Source organism: Artibeus jamaicensis, unplaced genomic scaffold, assembly GCF_021234435.1.
Source record: "Artibeus jamaicensis isolate MK-2021 breed Jamaican fruit bat unplaced genomic scaffold, CSHL_Jam_final contig_391, whole genome shotgun sequence".
Taxonomy (NCBI): domain Eukaryota; kingdom Metazoa; phylum Chordata; class Mammalia; order Chiroptera; family Phyllostomidae; genus Artibeus; species Artibeus jamaicensis.
This window is the reverse complement of record NW_026521814.1, coordinates 24244832-24272383: the sequence shown is the minus strand read 5'-3', so window position 1 is coordinate 24272383 and position 27552 is coordinate 24244832. Positions and strand designations below refer to the sequence as shown.

At 40.7% G+C, this 27552-nt stretch overlaps 1 protein-coding gene and 1 pseudogene across 3 annotated transcripts in view; both read right to left on the bottom strand.

Annotated features, from left to right (window-relative positions):
- Positions 1-27552, bottom strand: part of MFSD6 (major facilitator superfamily domain containing 6) — a 64040-nt gene that overhangs the window by 18275 nt on the left and 18213 nt on the right. For 2 of the 3 annotated variants that reach the window (XM_037162942.2, XM_053665058.1), the window contains 2 exons: positions 25418-27000; positions 4424-4521 (listed from right to left, as the gene is read on the bottom strand). In XM_037162942.2, the coding sequence (XP_037018837.2) occupies positions 4424-4521; positions 25418-26949 (1630 nt within the window). In that variant the 5' untranslated portion in view covers positions 26950-27000. The remainder of the gene's footprint in view (positions 1-4423; positions 4522-25417; positions 27001-27552) is intronic. The other variant, XM_053665059.1, reaches the window with a different exon arrangement.
- On the bottom strand, positions 2919-3566 carry LOC119062104 (60S ribosomal protein L17-like; annotated as a pseudogene).

Below are 27552 nucleotides of genomic sequence, written 5' to 3'. Positions count from 1 at the left end.
AAGACCTCTTCAGTTACAGCAGCCTCAGGCTGGCCTTGCTCTCCTTAAGTACATTTTAATAGCAAGAATAATTTTGAGCACAGTCATCTCAAAGTCTTACGAGGATTTACAACCAATACCCACACAGGAACGCTTATAAGAAATTTGGGCTTGATTTTTATCAACAGTATATCCTTATAACCACAATCAGGAACGATTAAATGCTTCTTGTATGAAAGTAAAGGAGAAAATTCCTATGAGCTTTTAAAATGAGACCTTGAGAACTAAATACAAACTGTCCCAGCCCCTCTACTCCACACAGGAATGCGTTTAGGCACTTAGACTGTCTCTTTTTAAAATAAATTACAGCCTCCTCGTGGGCATTCCTGCTTCTTTAATGGAACAATATATTTGCTGTAAATGGTAGCCCCACTGCTTACGGAATAAGACTGCAAAGGAATATTGGCTACTAAATGTGAGAAAGATCCTGGGTAAGAAACATCCTCACAATTCCCAGCAGCATCCAATAGTCTTACTCTGATCCTCAAACAGATTCCTGCATAGCCTCCTTCCTAGGGGATGTTTGCTTAATCCCCCCTCCTGTTTGTTAATTATTACCCACATGGCCCGAGGAGACTAATGTAGATGATGATCAAGAGCTTCAAGGAATAAAGGATAACAAGGAATCTTGTAGTAGTCACAGGCAACACAAATGGAGAAGAGACTGGTAGCAGGCGATACTGGATAAAGCACCTCTCTTCTCCCCTCCCCTTTAACTGCACACTAGGTGGTACTAGCTCTCTTAGTGTTTGGGAGTGAGGCAAGGGGTGACAGGACAGAGGGGTGAGATAGACCCTCTTGTGTGGAGCTGGTTGAGAATTAAAGAACGGAAGTGCTGACTGTTCAGTGTCCAGAGTGTCAGGATCATTCATGATGACAGCCACACGTCATCAGGTAACAATTCCAGTCAAAGAATTAAGGGACATCTATCATACTGTAATTAAATCACTCAGTGCTTTGTCATCATTTCTTGTCTGTAAGTGTTGTAAGTAGAGCTGCCTTAAGCACAGGGACTTTAAAGTCATTTGGAAAAGTTCGTCAAGGTTGAAGGATCCAGACTAGCAAAACAAACCTTTTCGGGCTGAAGTATGTTCCTGTGACACAGGATTAATTCCACATGGATGATTTACTGTTTTCTGGGGGTGGACGGGGGTCAAACAAAGGCAAGGGATTTTGTTTTTGTTACACAGCCAAAACACTCTGCACTCACTTCTGCCAGGGATTGAAACTGTCTCCTCCAGTTTTAGACACAAAGAGCTCTGTGGAACTGGTCACAGAGCTCTCTATTACACAAGGAGACTCTGTTTGTACAGATCCCCTTTCTACTTGTTTCATATCAGTAAGAGGGTTTCTGCTGGTGCAGGGGAGAATGAAATGAAGCGCAGATGTATAAATTACAGTTTGCCACAGGAAGAGGAATTTCTTTCTCTTAGATTTGGTACATGACCAAGTCCCTAAATCCTGAGATAATGCCCTAAGGTACACGTAGGTATTATAAAACTATGTCCTGGGTCGGCAGCTTGGAATGATGAATGCACTGAGCCCTGGCTGCAGCATACCACAGATTCCCTGGAGACACTATTCTGCTTCCCACTTCTGAGCTTTGGCACAGGCTCTTGGCTCTTTTCTTTGCCAAAATGCCCACTGTCTTTATGCCGCCTGGTGGGTTCCTATTCGTCCTTCAAAATCCAGCCTGTCTGTTATTTCCTTGGGGAATCTTTCAATAACATCTCCATCCTCGCACTTCATGCTTCACAAAGCTAATCATTCCTTCCCCAGAGCTCCTTCTCCGTTACCTGGCACACTTTCTGACTCCGCCTAACACACTGTATAGTAATGATGTGTTTACTCATCTGGCTTCTGGAACAGATGGTGAGACCTTGGGGCCTAAGTTAATAAATGGCTTTTTTATTTCATTACCAGCACTCAGCATGCTGCCTGACTCTTAGTAGCTACTTAATATATATTTTCTTTTCAACAGCAAATTCACAACAGCATTTGTCTTTTTCCCCCATATAAAATTCGTGTTTTTCCTTTACCCATTTCATTAAAAAGCTTCTCTCTTTTACTCTTTTCTTGAGTCACTTATGCAAACTGTTTTCTTGCAATTCATATTTGAAAAAAAGGAGATAAAAGAGACATACATTATTACAATATACTTTCTTCTTTGTGGGCATACCAGTGTGCCTTACTTTTATAGAGTCTGCACACTGTGGCAGACTCTATACCAATAAATGAAGCAGGTAAGTAAGGCAAGGACCATGTGTTAGAACAGAATAGGAACTAGAGGCGAAAAAGCCTGAGAACTGTGTTGCATGTACCTTGTTATTTGCACAATTCTTTCCTGTTTACTGTCTTGCTACTCTAAAATGGCCTAATGCCAAAGTGTGCATCTCACCTCAAGACTCTCCCAGAGTTCTCATTTTTACAAACAATAATTTTTAATTATAATACAATATTTCTGTTTTCTACATATTTGTAAACAAGATCTCCTTTTGCCAATTACATCTTGCATCAATTCTAAAAAAGCATCTTCATGCGGGAGAAGGGGGGAAGGATTTACAGGAACAATTATAAAGGACATATGGACAATAACAAGGGGGGGTGGAAATGGGAGGGAGGTGGGGAAGGCTAGGGTGGGGAGAAAGGCAGAAAACTGTACTTGAACAACAATAAAAAATTAATAAAGTGTATATATTTGAATTTTATAATTACAGTGTGATTATAAATTCTATTTCCTTTTAATTAAGATATGCTCACATCCCCCATCCCCCCATATCCATGATGGGATCCAATGAGTGAGCTTGCATTTTGTTCAGATGTATAATTTTCTTTTTTTCCCCTGCTTTTATTTTATTAGCATTTACTTGATACTGCATTTACTCCCAGGCTGTGAGTTTTTAGTTCTTGTTTCTTTTGGGGTATCTTTTTCTTCTGGGCAACCTCCTCCTCTGGTTTAGAAACAATCCACTCCTCCTCAGTGAGGATCCTGTCCATGTGTCAGGTCTGGGAGCCCATGTTTGGGATCATGCACCCATGAGCTCTGTAAGTTCTGTGCTGCATCTTGGGAGCTTTGTTTGTCTGGATGTGTTTAATGACCAGAGAATCGACATCTAAACCCTTAAGGTCAGCATTACTCTCTGTATTTTAAGCCTGTGCAACAAAAACTCAGCACTCATTCTGGGCCACCGACCCTGTGTTCAGCCCCACTGTCTGGCCTGGGCACACCTGCCAACTCCACCATTGTAATGACAGAAAGGCACACACTGCTTCTGTAAAGTGACATCCTTCAGATACTTGGTGGTTGTTCTGATGTGCATACGCTTGATGGCCTGGGCAGTTTCTCGAGTGTTTTTAAAGTGAACACAAAGATTTGAACCTCTTGATTTGCATGATTTTCTGGGGGTTTTGGGTCAAGTGAATAGCAAATCATTTTCAGAGGTCACTGACCTCAGGCCACTTACAGGAAAAGCTCATTGTGAGTCTTTTGTCTTAAATATTATAATAAGAAATTATGTTGATGTGCTGCATTTGCATCTCAGGGTTAGGAAAAATGATAATAGCAATCTATAAAGCTAATGAAATTGTATATAATCACAGACTATTTAGTATAATTAATGATTTAGGAGCCTGGGCTGTCCCAGAAGACCTCAGTACCAATGACGTTGTCCTGAACCTTATTTTAATCATAATGCCAACCACCAAATGGTTTAGCCAAGCTACTAACAGGGGTTCTCAGGATATAGTTGGAAATACATGAGCTAACATAGCAATGAGCTTACATAGATATCCACGTTTTCAGTGTTCTTAAGTCACATGGAAAGAGCCTCCTAGGAAATTTTTTGAAGTTATATGTTAAAGGGAAACAGTGCATTAAAGCAAATAGAGGAATTCAGGTAAGTGTATTTGAGCAAAGATTTAAAGGGAAAACAATAGCCTGACTAGAGCTTTAGTTATAACTCACTAGATGTGACAAAAATAACTGAAGGTATAAAATAACTATGACAACTTTTTTCATTAAATGTACTTAACCTACAGAAACAAAACACCAAAATCTTTAAAAGATGAATCCATTAAATTTAAAAACACTGGATGTATATGCCTAACAACTGTATATGAGAGTTTATCCTAGAGTTCTTCTTTCTTTGTTTAATCACAGGGGTGTGGGTCAACTCCAGCTTTGTTTTGCTCAGCAAACACAGAGCAGAATTTAGAATAAGTGAAGAACCAGCCCCACTGAGGTCACCTCTTCCTTAACAACAGCCTCAAAATCAGATAAAACAGTAGGTCCACCCTTCCTTTGTAGAGTCAGATGGCCACAGATCTTTTACAGTCAGAACTCAGTTGGGTAGAAAAATCATCATAATTCTAGCTGTTAACTTACCTTGAAGAACTTCCATGGGGAGAACAGTCCAGGCATTTTCCAGATAGGAAATATAAATATAGCGAGCCGTATTGCAAGCCAGGCCAATATACAGAACCCTGAAGAAAGCAAAAGAAAGTAAGTCAGGGGACTGGTATAGGAAACAAACATGCAGGTATTACCTATATCTCCCCCGCCCAAACCATCCATCATCCAGCAGACAGTGTTCCCAACTTAGAAGTGCAAAAGCTCAAGAACAATTAAATTTAACCAGGAACTCTTAGGAATAAGAAAATTGCTTCTACATATCTGTCCTCAGCCTTTCAAAGTGCTTGCTAATATAAAGGCGAGCACCACTCTTCCTGAAACTGAATTAGTAGCAGAGAGGATGCTTTTTTTAAAGATAGTCTGGGCACACTGCCATCTGCAATGACATTGCTGGCTTCTTTCCAGGTGGCTGTAGGGTAAATGTGCCTGGGAGAGTAGCCACTTCCTATGATAGGGGAAGGACAGGATACCATATGAATATGAACGTGGGCTTGCCTGCAGTACCCAAGACACCAAGCAGTTTCACAAGGTCATCAAAACTGTCAGCCAATGATGGACAGTAAACTTTGGATATCAAATGCTTTTTCCTAATAGTTCAATTGTTATATGTTTATTTTTTTTAAGAAAGCATGAAATCATATGCTCACTTTCCCCCTTACAATCACCACCACTAAAACTATGAGTAAAAAAATAAACAAAGGCCCAAAGTGGTATTTCCAAGCATAAGGTTCCAATCTCTTTCATTCTGAGTTGGATTGGGGGTTGGAAGCAAATGGTGGCAGCTTCTTTGTACAAAACAACCTGATGGCAGGGATTTCTCTTTTTTTGGTTGTTTTCCATTTTCTGTTTATTTTCTTAGGCTTAATGCTTTTCTTTTTTTCTAAATTCAGGTGGATGAATACTAGGGCGTAAAAGAAATGAACCAATGTGACAATCAGTAGTATTTTCCTATCTTGCTTGCTCAACTATATTTTTATATTAAAATCATTCTTATAAATATTGTCCCTTTTTCAAACATTGGATCAAGGAAAGAAAATGCTTTGAGGCATCCAACTGGTATTAACTACTAATATGGAACAGAAGGATGGGAGAAAGATTAAAAAAGGGGGGGAGTTGAGGGGGTGGGAATGAGATAGGAAATGAGTATTAGAAAGGATTTAGGAGATCTGCAGTATGAAAAGGTCTGGGTCATATTCTGTGGGCATTATATTCTTTGTACTTATATGTTTTCAGAGAGAAAGAGTATGTTTCAATCCTCTTTGATAAAAAATGTGTTGAACAAACTTGCTACAGATCCATCAGCCAGAGTCCCTCTGTTAGGAAACAAACAAAAAAGCCCACAGGAAATTAAATGCAAAATATACTACACAAACACACAAGTTACACAAACCTCTGTCTCCTTTTTAAGTTCTACACCAGATCTGTTGATGAGCTCAACTTAGCCTAAGTCAGGGATTGGCAAACATTTTCTATAAAGGGCCGTAAAGTAACCAGCCTAGGCCTTTGTTGGTCTCTTGTGATTACTCAACTCTGCTGTCGTAGAGCGAAAGCAACCGCAGGACAACATGTAAGTGAATGAGCATGGATGGCTGTGTTCCAATAAAGTATGAACTATAAACACTGAAATTTAAATTTCATATAATTTTCATGTATCACAAAATATTATTCTTCTTGTGACTTTTTTCAACCACTTAAAAGTACAGATGCCATTCTTAGTTCATGTACCATACAGAAACAGGCAGCAGGCCAGATTTGGCTCGTAGGCCGTACTTTGCCAAATCCTGGCCTGTCTCATTAGTTCTTTTTCATTTTGGCTATACATCAAATTTACTCAGGTAACTGTTAAAAACTACAAATGTTGAGGCCCATGCCACTCTCAATGACAGTCTCTAGAATTGGCACCCAGGCACTATGCTTTTGAAAACTGACCAGATTATTCAGATACTAAGCCAGGATGGACAACCACTGATTTAGCTCATTCCAAGAAGCTTCCAGTAATACTTCCCTGTATTCCTATCATGTAAAGAAAATTTGGTAATACATGTTCCTTGTGTTCATATCACATTTTTGTGTTCATATCATTTCTCCTGAACCTTTCTTCCAAGCCCAACTTGGATTCGGGGTTACCATGACAACCACTGTTTAATCCAGCCCACAGTCCAACGGGTCCTGGCCTAGAGCAACCCAGAGTCAGTCGGCCCAGTATGACATTGTGGTATGCCTTCAAACCTCTACCTGTGTGGAATTCAGCCACTGGAGTCTGTAACTTCTGTGACCCCTAGGTCTCCAATTGCCACCAACAAGCCAAGTGGCTAGGAGCTTGATGTATCCTTTACTTCTTTCCCACATTCTAATCTCACAGTTGATAGTCATCCTTCAGGACCTAAGTGGTGCCTTAGAGGAGAAGAACAAAAATAAGAAGTATCCAGGGTGCCCTGGCCAGGCGGCTCATTGGTTGGAGCATCATCCTGTGTACCAAAAGGTTGCAGGTTCAGTTCCTGGTCAGGGCACTTACCTAGGTTGTGGATTCACTCCAGTCAAGGGGCAAATGGGAGGCAACCAATCAATATTTTTTCTCTCACATTGATGTCTCTCACTCTCTCTCTGACCCCCACCCCCAGCCTTCCTCTCTAAAATAATTTTTAAAAATCAATAAATATATCCTTGCATGAGGATTATAAAAAAGAAGTATCCAGGGCCAGCTACTTTATCTCTCTCAGCCTCAGTTTCCTCATATCAAACAGGGATGACAGCATCTACTCTGCAGGCTTGCTGCGGTCATTACAGCCAGTGAGTTGCCACAAATAAGCACTCAGTAAATTCTATTATTTTTTTAAAGGGGTATCAAGTAACCTTTTGTTTTCTGACAAAATTTTTATTCCAGAACTCCCAAAGAGAGAAGAGCACTAGCACTCCTTCCTCACCAACCACTCTGGGGAAGCCGGTGACTTTAAGAAGTCAGCAAAGGTAAGATTATGAGCAGAAAGGAAGGTAGCATTTTAATCTATGAAAAGGAAAAGAAGTAGACATATATTTATTGACTAGTCATTGAAAAGTAAACTCTTTAATATCTGAGTGCAGTATTTAAACTGCCATACTTCACTGTTCTGGGGTGAACTCCATGCCCCCCCCCCAAAATATATACTTATCTGTTGAAGTTCTAAGTCCTAAACCCCAGACCCTCAAAGTGTAACTGTATTTGGAGATAAGGCCTTTAAAGAGATGTGAAGGGAAAATGAGGTCATATGAGTGAGCGCTAGTCCAGTACGACTGGCGTCCTGATAGGAAGAGATGGTTAGGACACAGGCAGGCACACAGGGAAGACCAGGTGAAGACGACGGAGGTAAGCCAGGAAGACAGGGCCTCAGAAGGAGTAAAGCCTGGTAACACTCTGACCTTGGAATTCTGGTTTCCAGAACTGTGAAGAAATAAATGTCTGGGTTTTTTTCTAAAATCTGTGGTGCTTTGTTGCCACAGCCCTAGCAAATACATGCACTCTCATGAAATTAAGGATTTGCTAATAAACTGGAATTTGCAATGTGATTTACTAGAGCACATGTTTAGGGTACTGACATTTTCCTGGCCACTGCAAAGTCTGGAAATATAGAAAAATAGTCTGAAAATCTGTGTCAGTGAGATACAGACATCTACTGAACACCTATAATGAAAAAACCCAGAAACATCATCCCTTTCCTCTTCCCTTCCTACAGCAGGAAATCAGTAAGTACAAAGATGGGCAAGACATAAAGAAATTTTAGCACAGGTGATTGGTTTAAGTGAACTTTTCTATAAAACGGAACACAACTGGGAGGGATCAAATAATTCAGCAGAAAACACTGCTCCATGGAAAACCCAAATTGCTTGTCACACACCTTGGTTCTGTATTCGGGCAAAATATAATAGTAGGAGAAAAAGCCTATGAGATTTGAATTTCTTATACAACCACAATTCACAGGACACAATAGCAAGACAAATCTGGTGGTAATCTTATAATAGAACTGGTACCTTTTTTCCAGACAGTATTCAAATATGGATAAAATGAATCACGAGTCATTTTATAATTCCTAATAGAGTTTAGGCTAGTTATGACACCCTACTTTTCTAATTTTAACCATCTATAATAGGGGTGAATGCTTCACAGGCCTCTCTAAACCACAATGAACATGAATTTTGTTCAACAAACGTTTGTTGAGATACCAGTATGCACCACACACACTGTGCAGGACTCGAGGGGAATAAAAATGAAGAGAAATCCTCTTGGCCTTCAAGGAACTTACAGTCTAGTGGTGAGACAGACATATAAGCAAATAAAGTGAAAACAGAATACTTTAAGAGGTGTGCACAAAGCACTGTGGGAACACAGGTGAGACTGTTGGCTATCCCTGGTGATTCAGGGACACCTGGGTTAGAAATAATTGTAAAAATAAAAAAACCATGGGAGGAGCATTACAGGTAGAGGAAGCAATAGGAACAAAGGTTAACTGTAAAATCCCAAGTGTTTGAAGACAGGGAGGGTGTCTAAAAGATACAAACGTGAAAGATATAAAAAAGGGTCAAAGTCTAAGGATTTAGGGAAGGATGGGTGAGGTTTTCCAGCCCAGGTTCAATCTGGAAATTATACTTTATTCCAGAGCCAATGAGCAGGGTATGAGCAGCAAAGAAAGACATGAGCAGGACTCTCCCACGGTGCTCATTTCTGACGGACAAAAGAGCAGTGCCATGCGGAGAGAGCCTAGTCTCAGCCCACTGAGGAATTGGAGCAAGTATTTTGCAAAACCTCTTCTGGAAAAACATAAAAGTTCCTCAAAAACAAAACCAAAAACCACACCACTGGATAAAAACAGAATACCTGGATGAAGATTGTATTTTTTTCAATCAGAAGTGAAGTATCTACAAGTTGACTGAAAATTCTCTTCAACCTGCATTTCAAGATGCACAGGTTCCAGTGCATCCAACTGTTGCTCAAGGGCAGGTGGGAGGTGAAGAGACTAGCAACAAATCAAGATTCAGAAAGCGACAGTTTGAACAAGTTACAGTGCATCCAGACAATTTCCTCAGCCACCTGCAGTGAGTTTTTATTGGTTCTAAAGAGACAGACTGGTCATTAATACCAGATACTTGGAGCACACACAATCTAGAGTCTGCCCCATGTATGATTAAGCTTAGGTTTTCTGAATGGTAAACAGTATGTCTCACACAGGTTAGGTTCCATTGTTCCCAGTCACCCTGTTATGGTCTGTATATACTTGTCATTAAAACACAAAATAAAAACCTCCTTCAGATATTGTTGCAGATGTCTGTCTAAACCAGGCAGACATCAGCTGCTAATTATAGTCAAGATTCTGGTGTTTAATGTAAGCATTTTATGTAAGCAGCATGGTCCTCCCCAGGAATGAAGCTTATTCCACCATAATCACTGATTCCTACAGATGACCTTAGTAAGATGATGTTCTCTATAGTTTGTTGAAGAAGGTAGGAAAAAAATGTACATCTGGACTCTTTATAAAATAATTTAAAAACAAGGGTTAAGCCTTGAAAGAGTTCAAGTTTAGTCTAGAAAAAAATCTTTTTTCCCATATCCAACCCCCTCCTCCCAGCCAACCTCCATGATGTAATGTAACTATAAATATTCCACCAGGGTTTCTCTAGCAGAACAGGGTTTTATTGTAACGATCTAGAATCTCTTGTCCTCTCGCCGTGGCATTTCCTGCCACCTGTGTCTGGTTTAAAGGGAACATAGCTGGCATCCCCTGAGCTACCATCATGGTACTCTTTTCACACCCTCATGGTAGAAAAGCAGCCAGAGCCAGACAGGCAGAGAAGACGCGGACACTTCCCTGTGGCGGAGCTGCCACGCCTCATGCCCAGACCGAGTACTTAGCTAGAATTGGCAGAACTGATGACATACTCCTCTCTTTTTCAAAGACTTGCCTTCTGGAACTGCTACCTCTGACTGTGAGAGTCCTACCCTTGAAAGGGACCATCCCTTCCAAGAAACCTTCTCAGATGTCTCCATACAGTATGATTGGTTCTACCTGCCCCTGTTCCTTTGTTATACTCTGTTGCCACGAGAGTACCTGCCACAGCCCGCCACTGTTGCACACAGAAGATGGTGAGCTCCTGGGAGGTAAGGATGCTGTCTTTCACCTTTGTACTCAAAAGGACCTGCCTTGCTCAAGTACTCAGTGACTCTATAGTAACATAATTTAATACCACCTTATATAAACTGATAAAATGTAAAGGCAAAAAGCATAACTATTCTCTTGAGAATAGTGTTTCTCATTTGGCCACTATTATGGATGGCATAATTTTTTATCATATGGACCTACCCATTCGCTGCAGGATGTTCAGGATCCCTGACTCTTGCATGTTCAATGCCAGTCCCTGAAACAACTAAAAATGACCCCTATCCAATTCTAAATGACACCTGTTGAGAACTGCTGAATGAGTCTTTAAAACAGTGGCTTCCTGGTCATTGTATCCTAAAATGTTGTATGTGTGCGTGTGTGTGTCCCTATTCAAGTTATATTAGTACATAAACAATTCTAGAAGGAGATAGAAACCAAACCATGTTGATAGTCATCTTGAAAACTTATTACAGGGCCCTTCATTGTCTAAAGAGTATGTTTCTGTAGATTTTGAGTTTGTATAGAGAATTATATACCTTTTGGTAATCACATAACAGTATTTAAAAGGTGAAAAAAAGCTGTCCAATTAGGCATGGGAAAGACAACCATAAAAATTAGGGTTAAAATAATACAAAACTAAAAGAATTCTGCTATCAGATTGTTTGAAAGTATCTTTAAATTCGTGTTCTGCACTAAAGAAATTGAAACTGATAGAAACCGTAGATTATAGGTATGGTTTAATCCCATTCAATAAAATTGTGGTCAAAGAAAAGGTTTGACTCTACATCAAAAGATTAGTAAATGTCTTTATATTTTTGTGTTTTATAAGTTTAAGTTGTGAATATGTTACATTTTATCATTAATCCACTAACTACTTGATGCTGTCACCAAAACCAAACTACAAGTCACTGCAGAATAGTATGTACAGCATTCTAACATTATGTCAGAGAAGGAGAGTTATATATGCGTGCATGACCTTACGTGGATAGAACATCTCTGGAAGGACACACTAGAAACTTGGATCACTGATGGTCTCTAGGAAGGGGAATTAGAGGACTGTCCCAGGTGTGAGAGAGGAATTTTACTGGATATCTTCTAGTACTCTTTGAATTTTCTTCCATGTGTATATCCCCTTTCTCAAAGAATGAGTAGAGATCAGTCAGTGTTTCATGTAGCTATAAAATAGGCACAGTGAATGATATGTGATGTTTGAGCAATGGCTCTCCAACCTGAAGGGATTGTTATCTGAATTTCTATTTTGGCTTAAAAAACAACAGATAGGCCCTGGCCAGGTCGCTCAGTTGGTTAGAGGTTGTTCCAGTATGCCCAGGTTGCATGTTTAATCTCTGGTCAGGAGAAGCAACATGCAAAAAGCAACCAATGAATGCATAAGTGGAACAAGTCAATCCTTCCTTTCTCTCTCTGTCTCTCTCACTCCCCCCACGCCACTTCCCTCCTCTCTCTAAAATCAATAAATAAAAATTTAAAAAGCAATACCACATTCTAGCAAAAATTATATTCAATGTTCATTATCTTTTGAATCTGTTGTGAGACTGGCTGTGAGTAAACCACACAGTCATGCAAATAGTTAGGAAAGGCGCATGAAACGATCAGCATTGCTGTTATATTCTTTCTGGACAAAGAAAATGGCAGTCTGTACACACTGACTTCAAGAAACATGCTCATTTGCTCCATGAGCCACCTGAATCATCAGAAAGCATATAGAATACAAGGGGAACCTTTGAATCGACACTGCTAACAGGAAACAAGATTCCACTATAAAACACCTTCCCTCATAGCCTCTCTGGCACAACGCTGTCTAGCTCTCTGTCCTCCAGCCACATGAATGCCAAGTGGACCCACTGGGCCACTGTCCCCACTCATCCTTAACTGCGACCCGATGCCCTACTCCTCCTTCAGATCTCACTCAGCAACTTTCTTTGTGGTCACAGCACCACATGCCTCTCCTCACAACCCTTATCTCACTTGTAACCATAAGTTACAAGTAGAACCACAACCCGACTGTACGCTCCACACAGGGTGAGGTCTGTTCCATATTATGTTGGCTCAGTTCTATCTCCAGTGCTTGACACACAGCTGGCATTCAATAAATATTCGTGGCTAGAGGGAAAATATGAATACTTTAAATAAAATATCATTCAACTCAAACACTGTGTAAGTGCAGGTGAACAAGATTTAAATATAAACTATGCACCTATAATTATATATGTATACATATTTTGATATCTGATTATGGTATAGGAATAAATGATGGGCATTTGAAAGAATGAACTGGTTATAAAAGTGGCCTTGAACTAGGATTAAAAAATGGACACCCATATTTGGCAACATTTTTGATTAATGTTAATAGGCTATGCTTGAAGATAAATATTAAGTCATTTATGTGGATAAGCATAATGAAAGCTGACTACAGTCTGTTTATTTGGGGCACCATGAAGCACTCATGCAATGGATCCTCAACACATGAACATAAACAGATAACACTTACTGAGTACTCACAGGCCTATCTTACCAGAAGAGCAAGAGTTAGCATACGAGCCACAGAACTCAAAAGAATCAGTGGCACTGACCAACTGCAGCAGGGCAGAATCACCAGTGAGATCCTGGAAGCCACCAGACTTCTGTCAACCAAGCAGGTTTGACTGGTCACTGACCCGTCCTTGTAGAACGGAGTGTAACAACCACACCGTGTGTCAGAAGAGTGGATGGGGGAGGCTGTTTATTTAGCTCTGTATGTTTTGTGCAGCTACCAATACTTGCTTTATTTTTTCTTCTAGAAAAAGAAAACAGCAAAAGTGAAATCTGAGTGTTTGGCTGTCTTTAAGTCATTCGTTATTTTTCTGTTTTCAAATCTTTCCTCTCCAAAGAAATTGATAAGCTAAGAGTATCATTATGGTAACTATCAACCAGGTTACTATGCTGGTTCCATACCTATTTACATCTCTCCATTGTTCTTTTAGTTTATCTGTATATTTTTTTGTTAAGTTGTGTATACCTCCATGTAGAAAAATAAGGATGTTCAAAACAAAACAGAACCATGACTAATGGAATCCAACCACTTGGAAGATACACTATGCTGTTTTATTATTATAGTTTCCATTTGTGTTCCATTCTTTAATTTGCAAAAAATAATCATTGACATGTAGCATAGCAATTAACTTGGAAAAGGCCTCAAGAGTTTTAGCTAACCCCAAGGTAAATTTGAGGGAATTAGGCTGAAAGAACATCATGACCAAACTGAAAGTAGGAAATAATTCCATTGTTTTTGACTTTAACCACACCACATAAGGAAGTGGGAACAATTAAGAGATCAATGACAAAAAGGAGAAGGGGGCCTGAATGAGGATGGGGAAAGTGGGAGGAGAGTCTGGGACACTGTTCCGGAAAATCCCTCAGGGGATTGGAGGCTCAAAGCTGTAGGAGGGACATTCAAATATATGAAGGGCTGAAGAAGTGGGCTGTGTTAGCCCAAAGTGAGGCCTGTGGGCAGTCAGAACAATAGATGTTGTTGTTTTAGCTGCCAAGCAGAAACCAAGAGAATGTAACATTGTCTGTGTTGCCCTGGGCTTGATCCTGGGAATATGTGTGCCTGGACCTGCCTGGGACCTCCAGGGTAGGCCTGGGCCTACGGCCCAACGAACAGGAGACTGAGCCAGGGCGAGACCCAGATTCTGATTGCAGCATTTGAGACCTGGTTAAAGCTACACCTAAGACATTCCCTGATTTGCTTAAGCCACTCTGGGTAAGGTTTTCTGCCACCTCACGTAAAAAGGGTCCTAAGTGACCTAAGATCTTAACTACCTCGTGAGGGAGTGAGTTCCACATCATGAGAAGCAGCCAGGCCAAGGCTAGGTAACTATTTTCCAAGCATTAGAGGGGAGGGACCTAAACTAGGATGAAGCTAGGCCTATGTGACTATTGGTTGGGTGGGGCTACCATAACAAACACCACAGATGAGGTGGCTTAAACAACAGAATTTATTTTCCTATAACTCTGGGGGCGATTAGTCTGAGACCAAGCTATCAGCAGGATTAGTTTCTTCCAAGACCCCTCTCCTCGGCTGTGGGTGGCCATCTACTCTGTGTCTTCACATGACCTTCGCTCTGTGCCTATGTCCCTCTTCCTGTGGGAAGTCTCCTCTTCCCACAAGGACACGAGTCAGGTCAGATTAGGGCCCACCCTAATGAGTCCCTGGGCTGAGTCCCCACTCCCCCACTCCCCCAGAGGATATTTGAGATGTATTCATCAAGCCTTCACGTTCTGCCTTTAAGAAATAATTTTCATGCCTGTCTTAGCAACACTGAACTTGTCTCTTCCCAGCAGTCCTGCTCTGTGTCACTACTTCCAGAAGTAACATGCAAACTAACATGGTTCCCTGTTGGAGGAAGATCATTCCCCCAAATGGGTTCACTAGCTGAAGGGAAAGGAGGGAAGTGGAGGAGAAAGTTGATTGTAGAAAGCCTCAAATCGTGCTGTGCAGCTACATGTTCTCCCTACATACATGCCACTATTTCTCAAAAGGCATCTCCAGCCTCATCATCTCTTCCGAGAACTAGAGATACTTACAAATGCAACTTCCCAAAGGGCATCCCCACCGTCTCACAGGACTTCCACCAGTCCCGTACTTCAGGATCCCCTCCCCTATCTGGACCCCATACCCTTCCTGGGTCCCCTTCTTTAGTGAGTGGCGCCCTCACCCATCTGGCATCCAGTCTGTAAAATAACTCTTTTCCATCACTCTGCCTGCATAGGACCTGCCCACTACAATTCTCAATCTTGTTTCATTCAGTTCCAACTCTCAGAGTCTCAGGTGCCTAAGTTAACATTTCTGTAGCACCCAAAATTCTCTTTTATTGTTTAACTGTCTTCTACCCCCAACCAGAGTGTGAAATCCATGAGAGAGGGACCTTGTCTGCCTTTTCCAACATTGTATCCCTAGAACAGAATCAGGTCATTTAAGAAAAGGATCTTTAAAGAAACAGGGAATGAACATAGTATTTGTGAACTCACTCTTTCTGTACGAGTCACCATTAGAAACATTAGTTTTTGCTGCTTAACGTTCCATGTGAGTTAGTTTACTCTCATTCACTCCCATCCTAACACTGCTTGAGGACAGCTAATCTGTAGGAATGAGTTTCACTGGAGGGAAAAAGAATAATTTGGGAAAAGGGGACATTGTAGAGGAATGGAGATCTTACCAGGAAGATAAAGGAAGGTGCTCGTGACAGCTGGAAAAGCTGTGCCAGACACGGGTCACCCAGAGCCAAAAAGAGTAACACAAAGAGGTGAGACTGGGTTGCATAAGGGAACAAAACACTCGCCAATCTGACGCTGTGCCAGGGAATCGATGGGCTTTGGAGTCTGAACGGCTTGGGTTTGAGTCCTGCCTCTGCTGTGTCCCAGTCGTGTCATCACAGGCAACTTGCTCAGCCGCTCGGAGCCTCTCTCTCAGACGGACGTGCCAGTGCTAACTCCAAGGCTGTGGCAAAGGTGAAATGAGGCCTTGGAGGTGGCCAAGCATTCAGCCCAGTGCCTCTGTAAGCACTTTTATATGTAAGCGCTCAAATGGTAGTATAACGACTACTATGACTTCCACAACACTATCCTGTAATTATATTTTTGGTTAAGGTTGAATATTTATAAACTTTCATTTTTTGTTAATCCTCTAGATTCTATGGCTATTCTGAAATTTTGAAGCTGCATAAAAAAACAACTTTATCTTGACTGGCGGAAGGCACTACATCCCAAAAAGATAGTGCGTGGATTACCAGCTTATAACTCAAGAGAAAAAAAAGAACAACTCATAATTCCTGTGAAACTCAGAGAATGAAGTAAAATAGGACCCTTCTAAAGCTGAGCAAGGTAAATAATGATAATAAAGTCTCCATCCATGTAATTCTTCTAAAAAAGCATGAAAGCAGACATCCGTTCACACCACCCCTTGCCCAAACTCACCACTGCCTTCCCACTTCTCTTAGAATAACATCCTGTCTCTCAGCATGATCCACAAGGCCCTGCAGGGTCCCTGCCCACCTCAGGGTCCCTGGCTTCCTCTTATTCCTCATTCACTCCTTAGTCCATTCATGCTTGCAGGTTTCCTCTGGCCCCTAAATCTTCACCAGGTAGCATCTTCAGATCTCTGCTCAAATGGCACTTCCCCAAAGAAATCCTCCCTCCCTACTCAAGCTAAAACAGACCCCTCTCCTAATCACTCTGGGATACCACAACCTGCATTATTTTTGCCACATATCACTCATCATTATCAGAAATAAAGTAATCTGTTTACTGCTTATTGTCTACCCTGATAGAATGTTTGTCCCATGAGGACTGGCCTTTGTCTATGTTATTATGCATTCCATATTATCTTATTATGCACTCCATATATCTCCAGGGACTAGAATGCCTGCCACCTAGTATGTGCATAATAAATAACTGTTTAAAGTAAGTATTTAGTACTTAGTAAATACCTACTGTTTATAGTTGGGCAGTTACTATGTGCCATGCATTATCTCATTAATCTTAATAACAATGCTATGAATTAGGTGCAATTATTATGCCCATTTTACAGATGAGGAACATGACGCTTAACAGAGTTAAATGCTGACATATCCAAAGTCAGACATGGTAAGTGTGGGATTTGAATCTAGGTCAAGCATACACATGCACACATGCACACACTCTTTATGGGTAAACAGGCAAAAAGAAGAATAAAAGAGAACAGGGCAGCTACCAGAATACCCAACAGGGCTTAGGAAGATGCCCAGATTCAAGGCTGGACCAATTTGCTCCCTTCTCTTTCTAATTCTCCTAAATGGAATGAAGTGCTTGGCCAACATCCCACAATTATAACCAAGGACCATTCCCAACACTCCATCAACTGAGGATTCCTCACTGTACTTAGCAGTCAAGCACAACATGCAGCAGCAATTTCAAAGATATATTAGACAGCGGTAACCTAATGTGGATTCTTTCTGATACAGCCTGAGCTTTAATCTACATGTTATCTTTTTAAAGAAAAGAAAACATGAAAAAGTTACTGTTTGTTTTTCTATGGATTACTATTCAAAGATGCTGTTTTTAGTGGAGAAAAGGCAAAGAAAAGATGCTGAAATAAGAATGGGGTGGTGGTATTCTTACTTTCAGTTGGAAAGATTTCTGCAAGGTATGCTATGAAATAAGCATCTAAGAAAATTTCTTACCTGCTCTTCAAAGTACCCTACAAAACTATATAATTGCAATCTACCAAATATTTCTATGGCTAAGTAGAAACATAATTAGCCAAATTGCTTAGGTTTTTGACTTACACAAAAAAGGCTGTGTATAACTCAAGATAAATTAAACAACTCATGCAACTACCCACACTCAGAATCACTACCAGTAATAAACTTTATGATTTGGGGGATGTCACTTGGATTTTTTGGTACCTTGATTTCTTTTCATAGAGAGAGAAATATTATAATTACTAACCAAATCAGGGCTGTTGGGTACAATTTGATAGGAGTTCCTAATGAGATACTATCCATCTGCGCCAGATCTCCGTTAAAAAGAGGGGCAATAAGACCTGAGACTATGATAATTATATAAAGCAGACTTTTAATCATTTATATTTATGCTACCTAGGGAAAATATATGGGCAATGTATATATTAGGGGCACAAAATTTCAGTACTTACCTAATATATTTTGATATAATAAGTCTCTTTAAAACATATACACACATATTTGTTTCTTCTATATGAGGACAATTATGTTGATCCACTACACATAGACTTAAGCTTCAAGCTATTTTCTAATAGAAAATACTAAATAAAAACATAGAGACTACATATCTCTAACATAAGAATGGAAAATTATGAAAATTCTTTCCCATATATACTTAAAGAAGTTAAATATTACAGATACAGTGTAGGTTCTGCTTGTTCTCTGTCCCCTTTGTCCCCATTCCCAGTTCCCTTCTTTTTACAGCCAGTTCCCTAGCTGTCCAGAAAGCTAAGGCTAATATGAATTTGGAATGTGCTTTCCCCCTACAAATTAAAATGTCCTTCTGTACTTGTAGATGTATCCATAAAAATATGTATAATGTGTTTCACTCCGAAACTGCTTTTTCCCCCATTCAACATACTTTTGAGAGCTTTCTATGTTGACGTATCGATCTAGTCTGCCTCTTCTAACTTCTGTGTAAGATTCCGTCCTATAACAATACCACATTGAACACATCCATTTCCCATTTGATGGATATTTAGACTGCTTCTCTTTCTCTCTACCAGAAAGCTGCAGTGTGCGAGTAAGCATCCTTGTACATGTGTGTAAGTGTTTCCAGGTACCTTAACGTGCAATTTTCAGGCCATAGAAAATATCCAACTTGCACATTATTACAATGGATTGCTGAATCGGGCCTCACAGTGGCTATTAGGGAATGAATCTGTGAGGGCTGTCTTTTGTCTGGTGCATATTTCAAAGACCACCACCGTGGCCCATGAGATGGTGAGAGGGGCTTTCACAACCACAAAAGCTACAGTACATTCAGAGTTAATCCTGTTCTCTTTAATTCAGTGACTGCTGCAGTCAACCCAGCTACTGAAAGTAGAAGAGAAAACAAACCAAATATAACACCAATAACTGAAATCCCTGGGTTTACTTGTACTGTCTTGCAACAGTGGCCTTTTGTTCTGAACTATGAATAGCTCAATGATCAGTAATGTTCCTATTAAAGAGTCAAGCTAACAGCTATGACATAATATATTTCTTTGCAAATATGTTCTTTTCAAGGAAATGTATGCCAGTTATTTACAGAGATGGCAGCTCACCGTCACCAACCCCTAAAAAATGGCACAAAGGAGAATATAAAAAACCTACAGTTCTCATAAACTGGAGTGGGGGAATCTCAATTTGATCAAGATGTTTTTGAAGGGGAATGCCAGTTATTTTGGAAGTCACATACATTTTAACTTTGCAGCTTTAATGACTTGTACACTCTGACATTATAGTAAGTCACTATATTTTTATCAAATTCAATGGGTCTTCTAGTTATGAGCAACATAATATATCAGAAGACTAACAAAGTCATAGTAAAAAAGCCTGAACTCTTACTACATACCACTCACTGTTCTAAACAATTGCTTTGTTTTATCTCAATCAGTCCTCATTAAAAAACAAACAAGCAACCCCTAAGAGGTAAGTACTAGCCCTGCCCCTATTTCCAGATGACAAACCAGAGTATGTAACTGTCCAAGGCCACGTGGTTCCAAGCGGCAGAGCCAGGTTCCGAACCAGGCCAGTCTTCCTCCAAGCCCAACTCGTGGAACCGCTGTGTACCACTGCCTTTCATAGATAAGGACGGAAAGAAACCTCCTAGGAAGCACATGTATTTCCTTTTTCTACTTTCCTTTCTTTCCATCTCCTTTCCTTATATTCCCATTCCCTTTAGTTTTTCCCCCTCCCTTGACATGTCTTCGGACCACTAACACTCAGAGAAGGTGCCTGGTGCAGGCGATGGCCCTGGAGGGGGGCCCAGAAAGTCATTTGCTATTGAAGCAAGATGTGGACACAGGTTACAGTAAATAATATACAACATAATCCTGCATAACCCCAAATATTCTTAAGTATGAGGATACTTACTTTAAGACATAAAGCATAGACCAGCATTTGAATAAGATCAGAAACTTGAAGTAAAATCTTAGAAACACCATAACTAATCTTCTTCAGCCCATTTCTCTCCTTCCACAACATTTGTTTGTTGATCTTACTCATGTTTCTGGTTTTATCCACCTCAGACCTGTATCCGCAGTGCTAACCTCTCCCTGAAGCTTCAGGCTTAGAAGAGTCAACTGTGCCAGACACCCCCATCTAGATGGTCCAATTCCAAACCAACCCAACCCAACTCTGAGTTCAGATGGCTCCCCCAATTCTGCATCTCCTTCCTGAATTTTCTCTAAGATACAGTGAAACCCAAGCTGCAAGCGTGGAGGTGTCTCCCTCACTTCCTACATCCAAACCATTCTGCCAATTTTACCTTCCGAATCCATCTCTTCCCTCAGTTTCTGTTGCAACTGCTGCAGTTCGGGCCTCTATCACCTCCCACTCAGACTATTTTAAGCAACTTCTCAGTAGGCTCCCTGCTTCAAAGTTACCCACTGCATTGCAAATAAGTGAAAATCTATGCCTTCCCACCCGCTGTAAACTTTGCTCTGGTTCCCTACTGCCTGCAGGGTAAAGTACGCTCCTCTTCCTCAGGCCAGCACCCATTTGGCCTTCAGTCTCCCCTATTTTCTCCGACCCCCATCCTTTTAGTGCTCGTATCTGCACCTTATTAATGTGGGGTTCTCGAAGCCTAAACAGCTGTTCCACTACATTAAGCAAATATGTAGGGTTTTGATTTTCAAATAACAGATTAATACTTGGCTCTTTTAGAGCATGCACAACTTATAATTTCAAATTTACTATGAAAATTAAGTCTTTAAAAATTTTATTGCAGTAAAAGTTGTTTTTAAGGAAGAAATAATACTCCCTTAAAAATAAAAAGAAGAAAAAGTTGGTTAAAGTCCACCATCTTTTGTCTTTTAATCAAAAATTGAGTTACTCTATTTCCATTCTGTTCCTTCACTGCGATAAAGGACTTCACTGCTATCAGAAGTCTGCCTAAGCAGGTAGGGACTGTGTATGAGTTGGGATCTAATAAAAGAACCAGGCAGCAATCTGGCTTAATTCAAGGACTTGGTTAGATAGGTGATAAAAAGAGCTGAGAAGCCCGTGTATGGTGAGAGAACCACAGCAGCCTCCAACGTCTAGGTTGGAAGGATGAAGGGGGAAGGCCTTCCAACCAGAACTCAGGGTCACCCTCTGCGGGTAGAGCCATAGTGAGATGCGGCAGCTATCAGAGACATCGACTGACAGGGCACAGAGACTCCTGATTTGAGGAGACAGGGCTGAGAGTCTAGGGCGAAGGGCAGAGTTCAGGAGTTGAAAGAACTACACAGAGAGAGCTGCAGAGGATTCCGCTGGAGTCTTCAGCTGAGGAATGATCAACACATGCATGTGTGGAAACTACCAGAGGCCAGGGAAGGAACCACCTGAAAGGACCAGAGGGAACATTCTCCTAAACTCACAGAAGACACCGCATGAGCTAGTTTCCTCCCCACTCTAATCCTCCATCTGTATGAACCCCTAGCTCAGTGGTCATCAACCTTGGCTGCACATTAGAATTAACTGAGGACCTTTAAGAAGTATGAATGCCTGGGCATGCCATAGAGAGTCAGAGGTAACTGGTCTGGGTTGTTCGCAGTTTTTAAAGCTCTCCTGGTGAGTCAATTGATACAGCAGCGCTGCACAAGCTGGACCCTGACAGAAGCCAAGGAGACCAGGTCCTGGGAGGGAGAAGTAGCTTTGGAAATCAGCACCCAGCCATGCAGGGTGAGGAGAGGATCTGAGAGCCTGAAAATCCAAGGTCAAAAATGGCACAAAGAGGTGGATAGAAACTAGGGAGGGAATAAGAAAATAAGAAAAAGAAAATATAAACAAGATCCTCTCTAGATCCTCCAGGGGCAGCTCAACTGCAGCTTTCTCTGGGCAGCCTTCCCTGATCTCCCCGGTTGCAGTGTCCTTGTTTTTATATTGCTGATCGCTGTTCCTCCAGTGAAGAACCATTCATACCAGTCCTCAGCTGGTAGCCTAGCATCTTGCTATCTGTCCTGGGTCTTCCTGCAGGGCCCCACCAGGAAAGCCTGTTTGTTCCTCCTCTGGGTCTCTGCATCAAGTGCCTCCTCCCTTTCCAAGTGGACTGGCTGGCTCATTTGGGTACTTAGCTACTATTAAGTAGTAATTAATCGCTAATAATGGTTACTGAGTAGATTTTCGTGTGTCCCTTAACATGTAAATAAATTTAAAATAAAATAACATAGTTAGTGGCCTAATATTGGATAGTAATGGTTTACAAATTTACAAATGATTAATAGCAATGTATTTTTATCACAGCCATATTCATGACTGTTGGAAACATTCAACAAGATACTGAATATACCCTTAAGATACATTTATAATTCTAGTTAAATAAGTCTAGTTATCATCTTTACAAAAATTAGCCTAGAAAAATACTTGCTATAAATTCCAGAGTCTTGTATCTTCAAATCAAAAGAAATTTACCTTTTTTTTTTAGTGGAGATACTAAGCATTTTCCTATTTGCCTGACAAAGCTGCTTCCCAGAGGGCAAAAATCCAAGGTCAAATTCAGAAATAATTTACTGTGTGTGTGTGTGTGTGTATATAGACTTACAGTTTATTCCCTGAAAATCTGGGCCTAAACTGTAGGAGGTGTTAAAATACAAAATGGATCAAAATTGGTCATGCTATTTTAAAAAATTTATTTTCTGGTATGAACTTTTCTTTATTATGAATCTTTATAAAGAATTTGTGGAAAATCCACTTCTGACTACATTAGGATATTAATAATTTTTATGGTAGTGCTGACCACCCCCCTAAGCAAACTCCAAATGACACACTCAACACTGGAAAAGCATATATGTGCATGTAAGTGCCACAGAGAGATCTCAGTTTATGATCCAACAAGGAAAACATAAAGACTATGAATTTATAGAAAGATAATTTCCCTTCATCTATTATTAAGGTATGATATTACCACGACATTTTCAGACCCCCAAATCTCAACCACCACCATCTGACTGGGTTCCCAAAATTCTCACTCCAGAAAGACAAACCCATATTCATTCTACCTGAATATGTGGGCATAGTCTCACTACAGCTCTCAGAACCTTTTTAAAAGAGTTAAGATAATGTGCTTTACTGGACAGAATTAAAATCCAAAAGAGGTAATGATCACAAACTGATGGAATCCCAGTAGGCTCTTGGGAGCAACAATGTGACCACAAGAGCCTTCTTCCATCACATAACTAAGAAAAGGAAGATGCTTATTGGACATAAAACCAAAAAAATTAAGGTCAAGTGAGCCATAGGTTTTAAGTGATGAGTAACAACTAATAATGCTTAGGAAAGAAAAACACAAGGGTAAGCTCATGTAATTACCAAAATAAGTAGTAAACCTACTAGATTTGATCCTGTATATATAAACCTCAGACAAAAGACAAAGACAGAAAAGAAATTTCTTTTACTGTGTGAGAAGAACCTAACAATTTCTTTGAAAACAGAACCTATACACCAGGGGTGTCAAACTCATTTTCACTGGGGACCACATCAGCTTTGCAGTTGCTTTCAAAGGGCTGAAATAATTTTAGGACTGTGTAAATGTTACTACTCCTTAACTGTTAAGGAGCTGAAATCACATTCGGCCCCTTTGAAGGCAACCGCCAGGCTGATGTAGGCCCCAGTGAAAATGAGTTTGACACCCCTGCTATACACATATTCTGCCCTCAGTCAATATTCAATTCATTCTGTTAACTAATTAAATAATGACATCTGGGAACTCCTCTCACTGGGAAGACCTAACTGGGTACCCTTCTGGAAATAAATGGCTGATTTCAGTAGCTGCACTGAGATTACACCCACACACCCAATCCAAAGAGAAGTGTCCAGTGCACCTTGGTCAATCCACATGGCTCAGAGAATGTAACCATGACCTGGACAAGGTTAAAGCACATTCCAAGCCCTTGATATAATAAAACTCTTTTCAGACCGTTCCCACTGAATGTGACTTGGGGACTCTGTGGATCTGGGAACTGTCCACAGTGCCTGACTTTGTTTAGTGACAACAAGGGGTTCAGAGATTTCAGGAAGGGGAAAGAGCAGGGCATGGCCTCCTAAAGCAAAACCAAACCAAACGAGAAAAAAAACATTTACAGGTGTTTGTGGGAAAAAGTGATTCTATGTTGAAACTTTACATTAGAAAACATTTCTTCAGTTAGTTAAGGGGAAATTAAAAGAAAAAAAGTACATGTTTCTCAAATCTTGTCAGTGTCTGTTTCTCCTTTCCTGTCTGTCACAGAAACAGCAGGCAGAGAGACTACCAGGTAGACACAGGCACACCAAGCTGCTGTTTTCATTACAGCAAAGTTCCAGTTTGAGGAACAGACACACCATACTTTTCTGTGATGTACAAATGCTTTTAAGTGTAGCGGCTCTTCATTGTAGAGCCAAAGCAAAGTAAAAGACACAAAGTGCAAGGCTCCATCAGCCTCAGGCAAGATTAATGGTGAGAAACATTATACAGAAGAAACACTAGGCATTTCAATTTTTTGACTAAAAGGATTACATGGAAAATTTGAGATCCAAGGAGGATTTTCAAATGCCCCATACCTTCATGGGAGATAAAATGCAGAAACTAATGTCATAATCAGGAAAAAAGGATATAAGAATTCTCATCCATGTAATACCATGAATTAGGGATTATGGGGGTCTCCTTATTTAATATAACAGACATCTCTGTACACAATACATTCAGAGTCCATCTGTGTCATTAAGTGGCTGAGAATAACTGAAGGCTAAAAAACATAATCCTCTTTATCCTCTTAAACCTCCTTCACAGGTGCAGGAGATGGGCAGACCCTTCCTTCAAGGTCCAGGAATAACACAGCTCACTAAACTATTGCTCCTGGACCTGGACACATTTACTGTAAGAGTCTCTTAGCATACCACCAGGAAGCAGCCTGTTTGTTTTAGATAATCCAATTAGGTTCATTACTTTCTTCCTTTTTTTTTTTTTTTAAAGAGAAAGCAATAGAAAGCCCCATTCACACCCCAGTTATAAATTACAACACACAAATTATAAAATCCATAAATGTATTCAAAGGAGCTATAAAACTACGAAAAGACAAGGTCCAGTTGCTATGGGGCAGATATAGTAAGGTTCTTACCTGATGTGGCCAATCAATTCAATAAGCTTGTGACTGAAAAAGTAAGCCGTCAGCTCAGACACATGACTCAGGACTGAACACACTCCAAAAAGGGTTGTGGTCCCATTCAGATCCTCCAAATGCCAGTAGAGGAAAGTGAACACAAAGCCATATCCAAAACCCATAAACCATGCCACGAACAAGACCGAGCCATACTGCACACTGCAGAGCAGTCTGATTAAGTCCCAGAAGCTAAAGGTCTGTGAGTGGCCTGTCGTGGTTGGTGTCTCCTCAGAGGACTCTGTGGGGCTGTTCCTCTCCACATGAGGGATTTCCACCTCTTTTCCTTTGTTTTCATTATTTTTGAAGTGGTTGTAGCGGAATCGGAACTGAGTAGCGACAATCAAGGCCATGGTCATGAGAACTCCGAAGACAATAAAGACAATCTGGTAGTTCCGGTACTCGGGGGGCTTACACCCCTTCCCATCAACAAGCACTTCTATGTGGGTGTAGTCAATCCCAATGCCCACAGACAGCATTGCCAGGCCCCAGCCCAGGGAGCCCCACATGCGCTGTAGTCCATAGCGGTCTCTGTGTTTCCCCAGGTACTGGAGTGTTACTGTGTCCACAATGGTGACAGAAGAGGCACTGAAAAATTCTCCTATTATGACAACTACCAAGATCACCAAGAATATAGCTTCTACTTCTTGTTGATCATAAACAAGTGTGACTTGGTCAGAAGGTAAAGATTTGGTGGTAGCAACAACAGCAGTGGTTGTCTCCCTGGTTACATTTCCTGGGGGGGCAGGGGTTCCAGTGCTTGGGTTCAAGGTCAGGTCCTTAATATGGTCTGTAATTTCATCTGTCTGAGGCTCCACAGTGGGTGCACTTGTCTTGTCCGGGGTTGTTTCGGTGATATTGAGCTCTGCTTCAAACATCAGTGGCCCGTTGGGAAGAAGCAGGTTTCTTTTCTCTCGCATTCTTGGTGATGTGATAATGGAAGAATTCGTTGGCAGAATGGTTACCAGGTGACTTGAATTGGTGGGGTGAGCTGTTGGGGGAATCTTTGGTACACATCTCAAGGTGGCAGGTTTGACAAATCCGATGCCCAGGTTGAATAAAACCCAACACAAAAGAGAGAAGAGGAGAACAATTTTGCCTTTTTTAAAGCGATCGGCAACTACACCCCAAAAGGGGGCACTGCAGAATTCAATGAAGTATCGAATACCTACTAGCAATCCACTCTGGCTTGGTGACATTCCCAGCTGTTTATAATATACAGGCAAAAGTGGGTACAGAGAGCCATATGCAGAATAAAAGAAAAAGTAGAAGACCTTGGAAATGAGAAGATCATTGTTTATCTTAACACAGTGTTTCTCTATCCAGTCTATTTCCTCCTCAGGAATAGCAGCTGTTTCTGTGGAGGAGGGTGTTTCATTTGAAGGTGGTTCTGGTTCCCTGGAAATCCCATTAAAAGGATCAGCAAGCACATATTTTCTCTTCTGCTCCTCCTCATCCTCAGTTAAGATGGCAACTTTATCATCTGTCGCCATGGCTTGTCACCACCATCAGAAAGTGTGACCTTCAAAATTTTGATTATTGACCTGTAAAGTAAAATTTACAAGATGGCTTAGTAATGAAATTGATCACATTGAAACGTAAAGCTTCACCTTGCAGGAAACAGAGGAGTTTGAAACTACAGCTAAACAGTGATAATTGTGGGATTGAATTCTCATCGTTTATCAAAAATCAGTATCATATAATACTGATTTTTTTAAAAGAAAGCTTTCAGAATAGCAAATATTCTTTGTGACCACTGCCTGAGTATATCTTCCAATGGCAGGTTTATAGCTCAGGTTCATTCTCAGTCTTTTCACTGATTCCTACAGAAAATGTCCAAATGTAGGGACTATGTCTAAACCCAATGTAGAAAACTGAAAACAAATAGTATTTATAGTTTCTTGGTTTTACTCTTCAAACATATCCACTGAACTATGAAGTCTAGAATTTTTAGAAAATAAAGGCAGCTAAAACCATTCCATTTCTAGAAAAATACAGAAAGCTCTTAACTACAACCACAATGCAATGAGAAACAGGGAGCCAATTTCACATTTGCAGCAGGCCCTGGTCGCTACAGCCACGACAAGGACATCCTG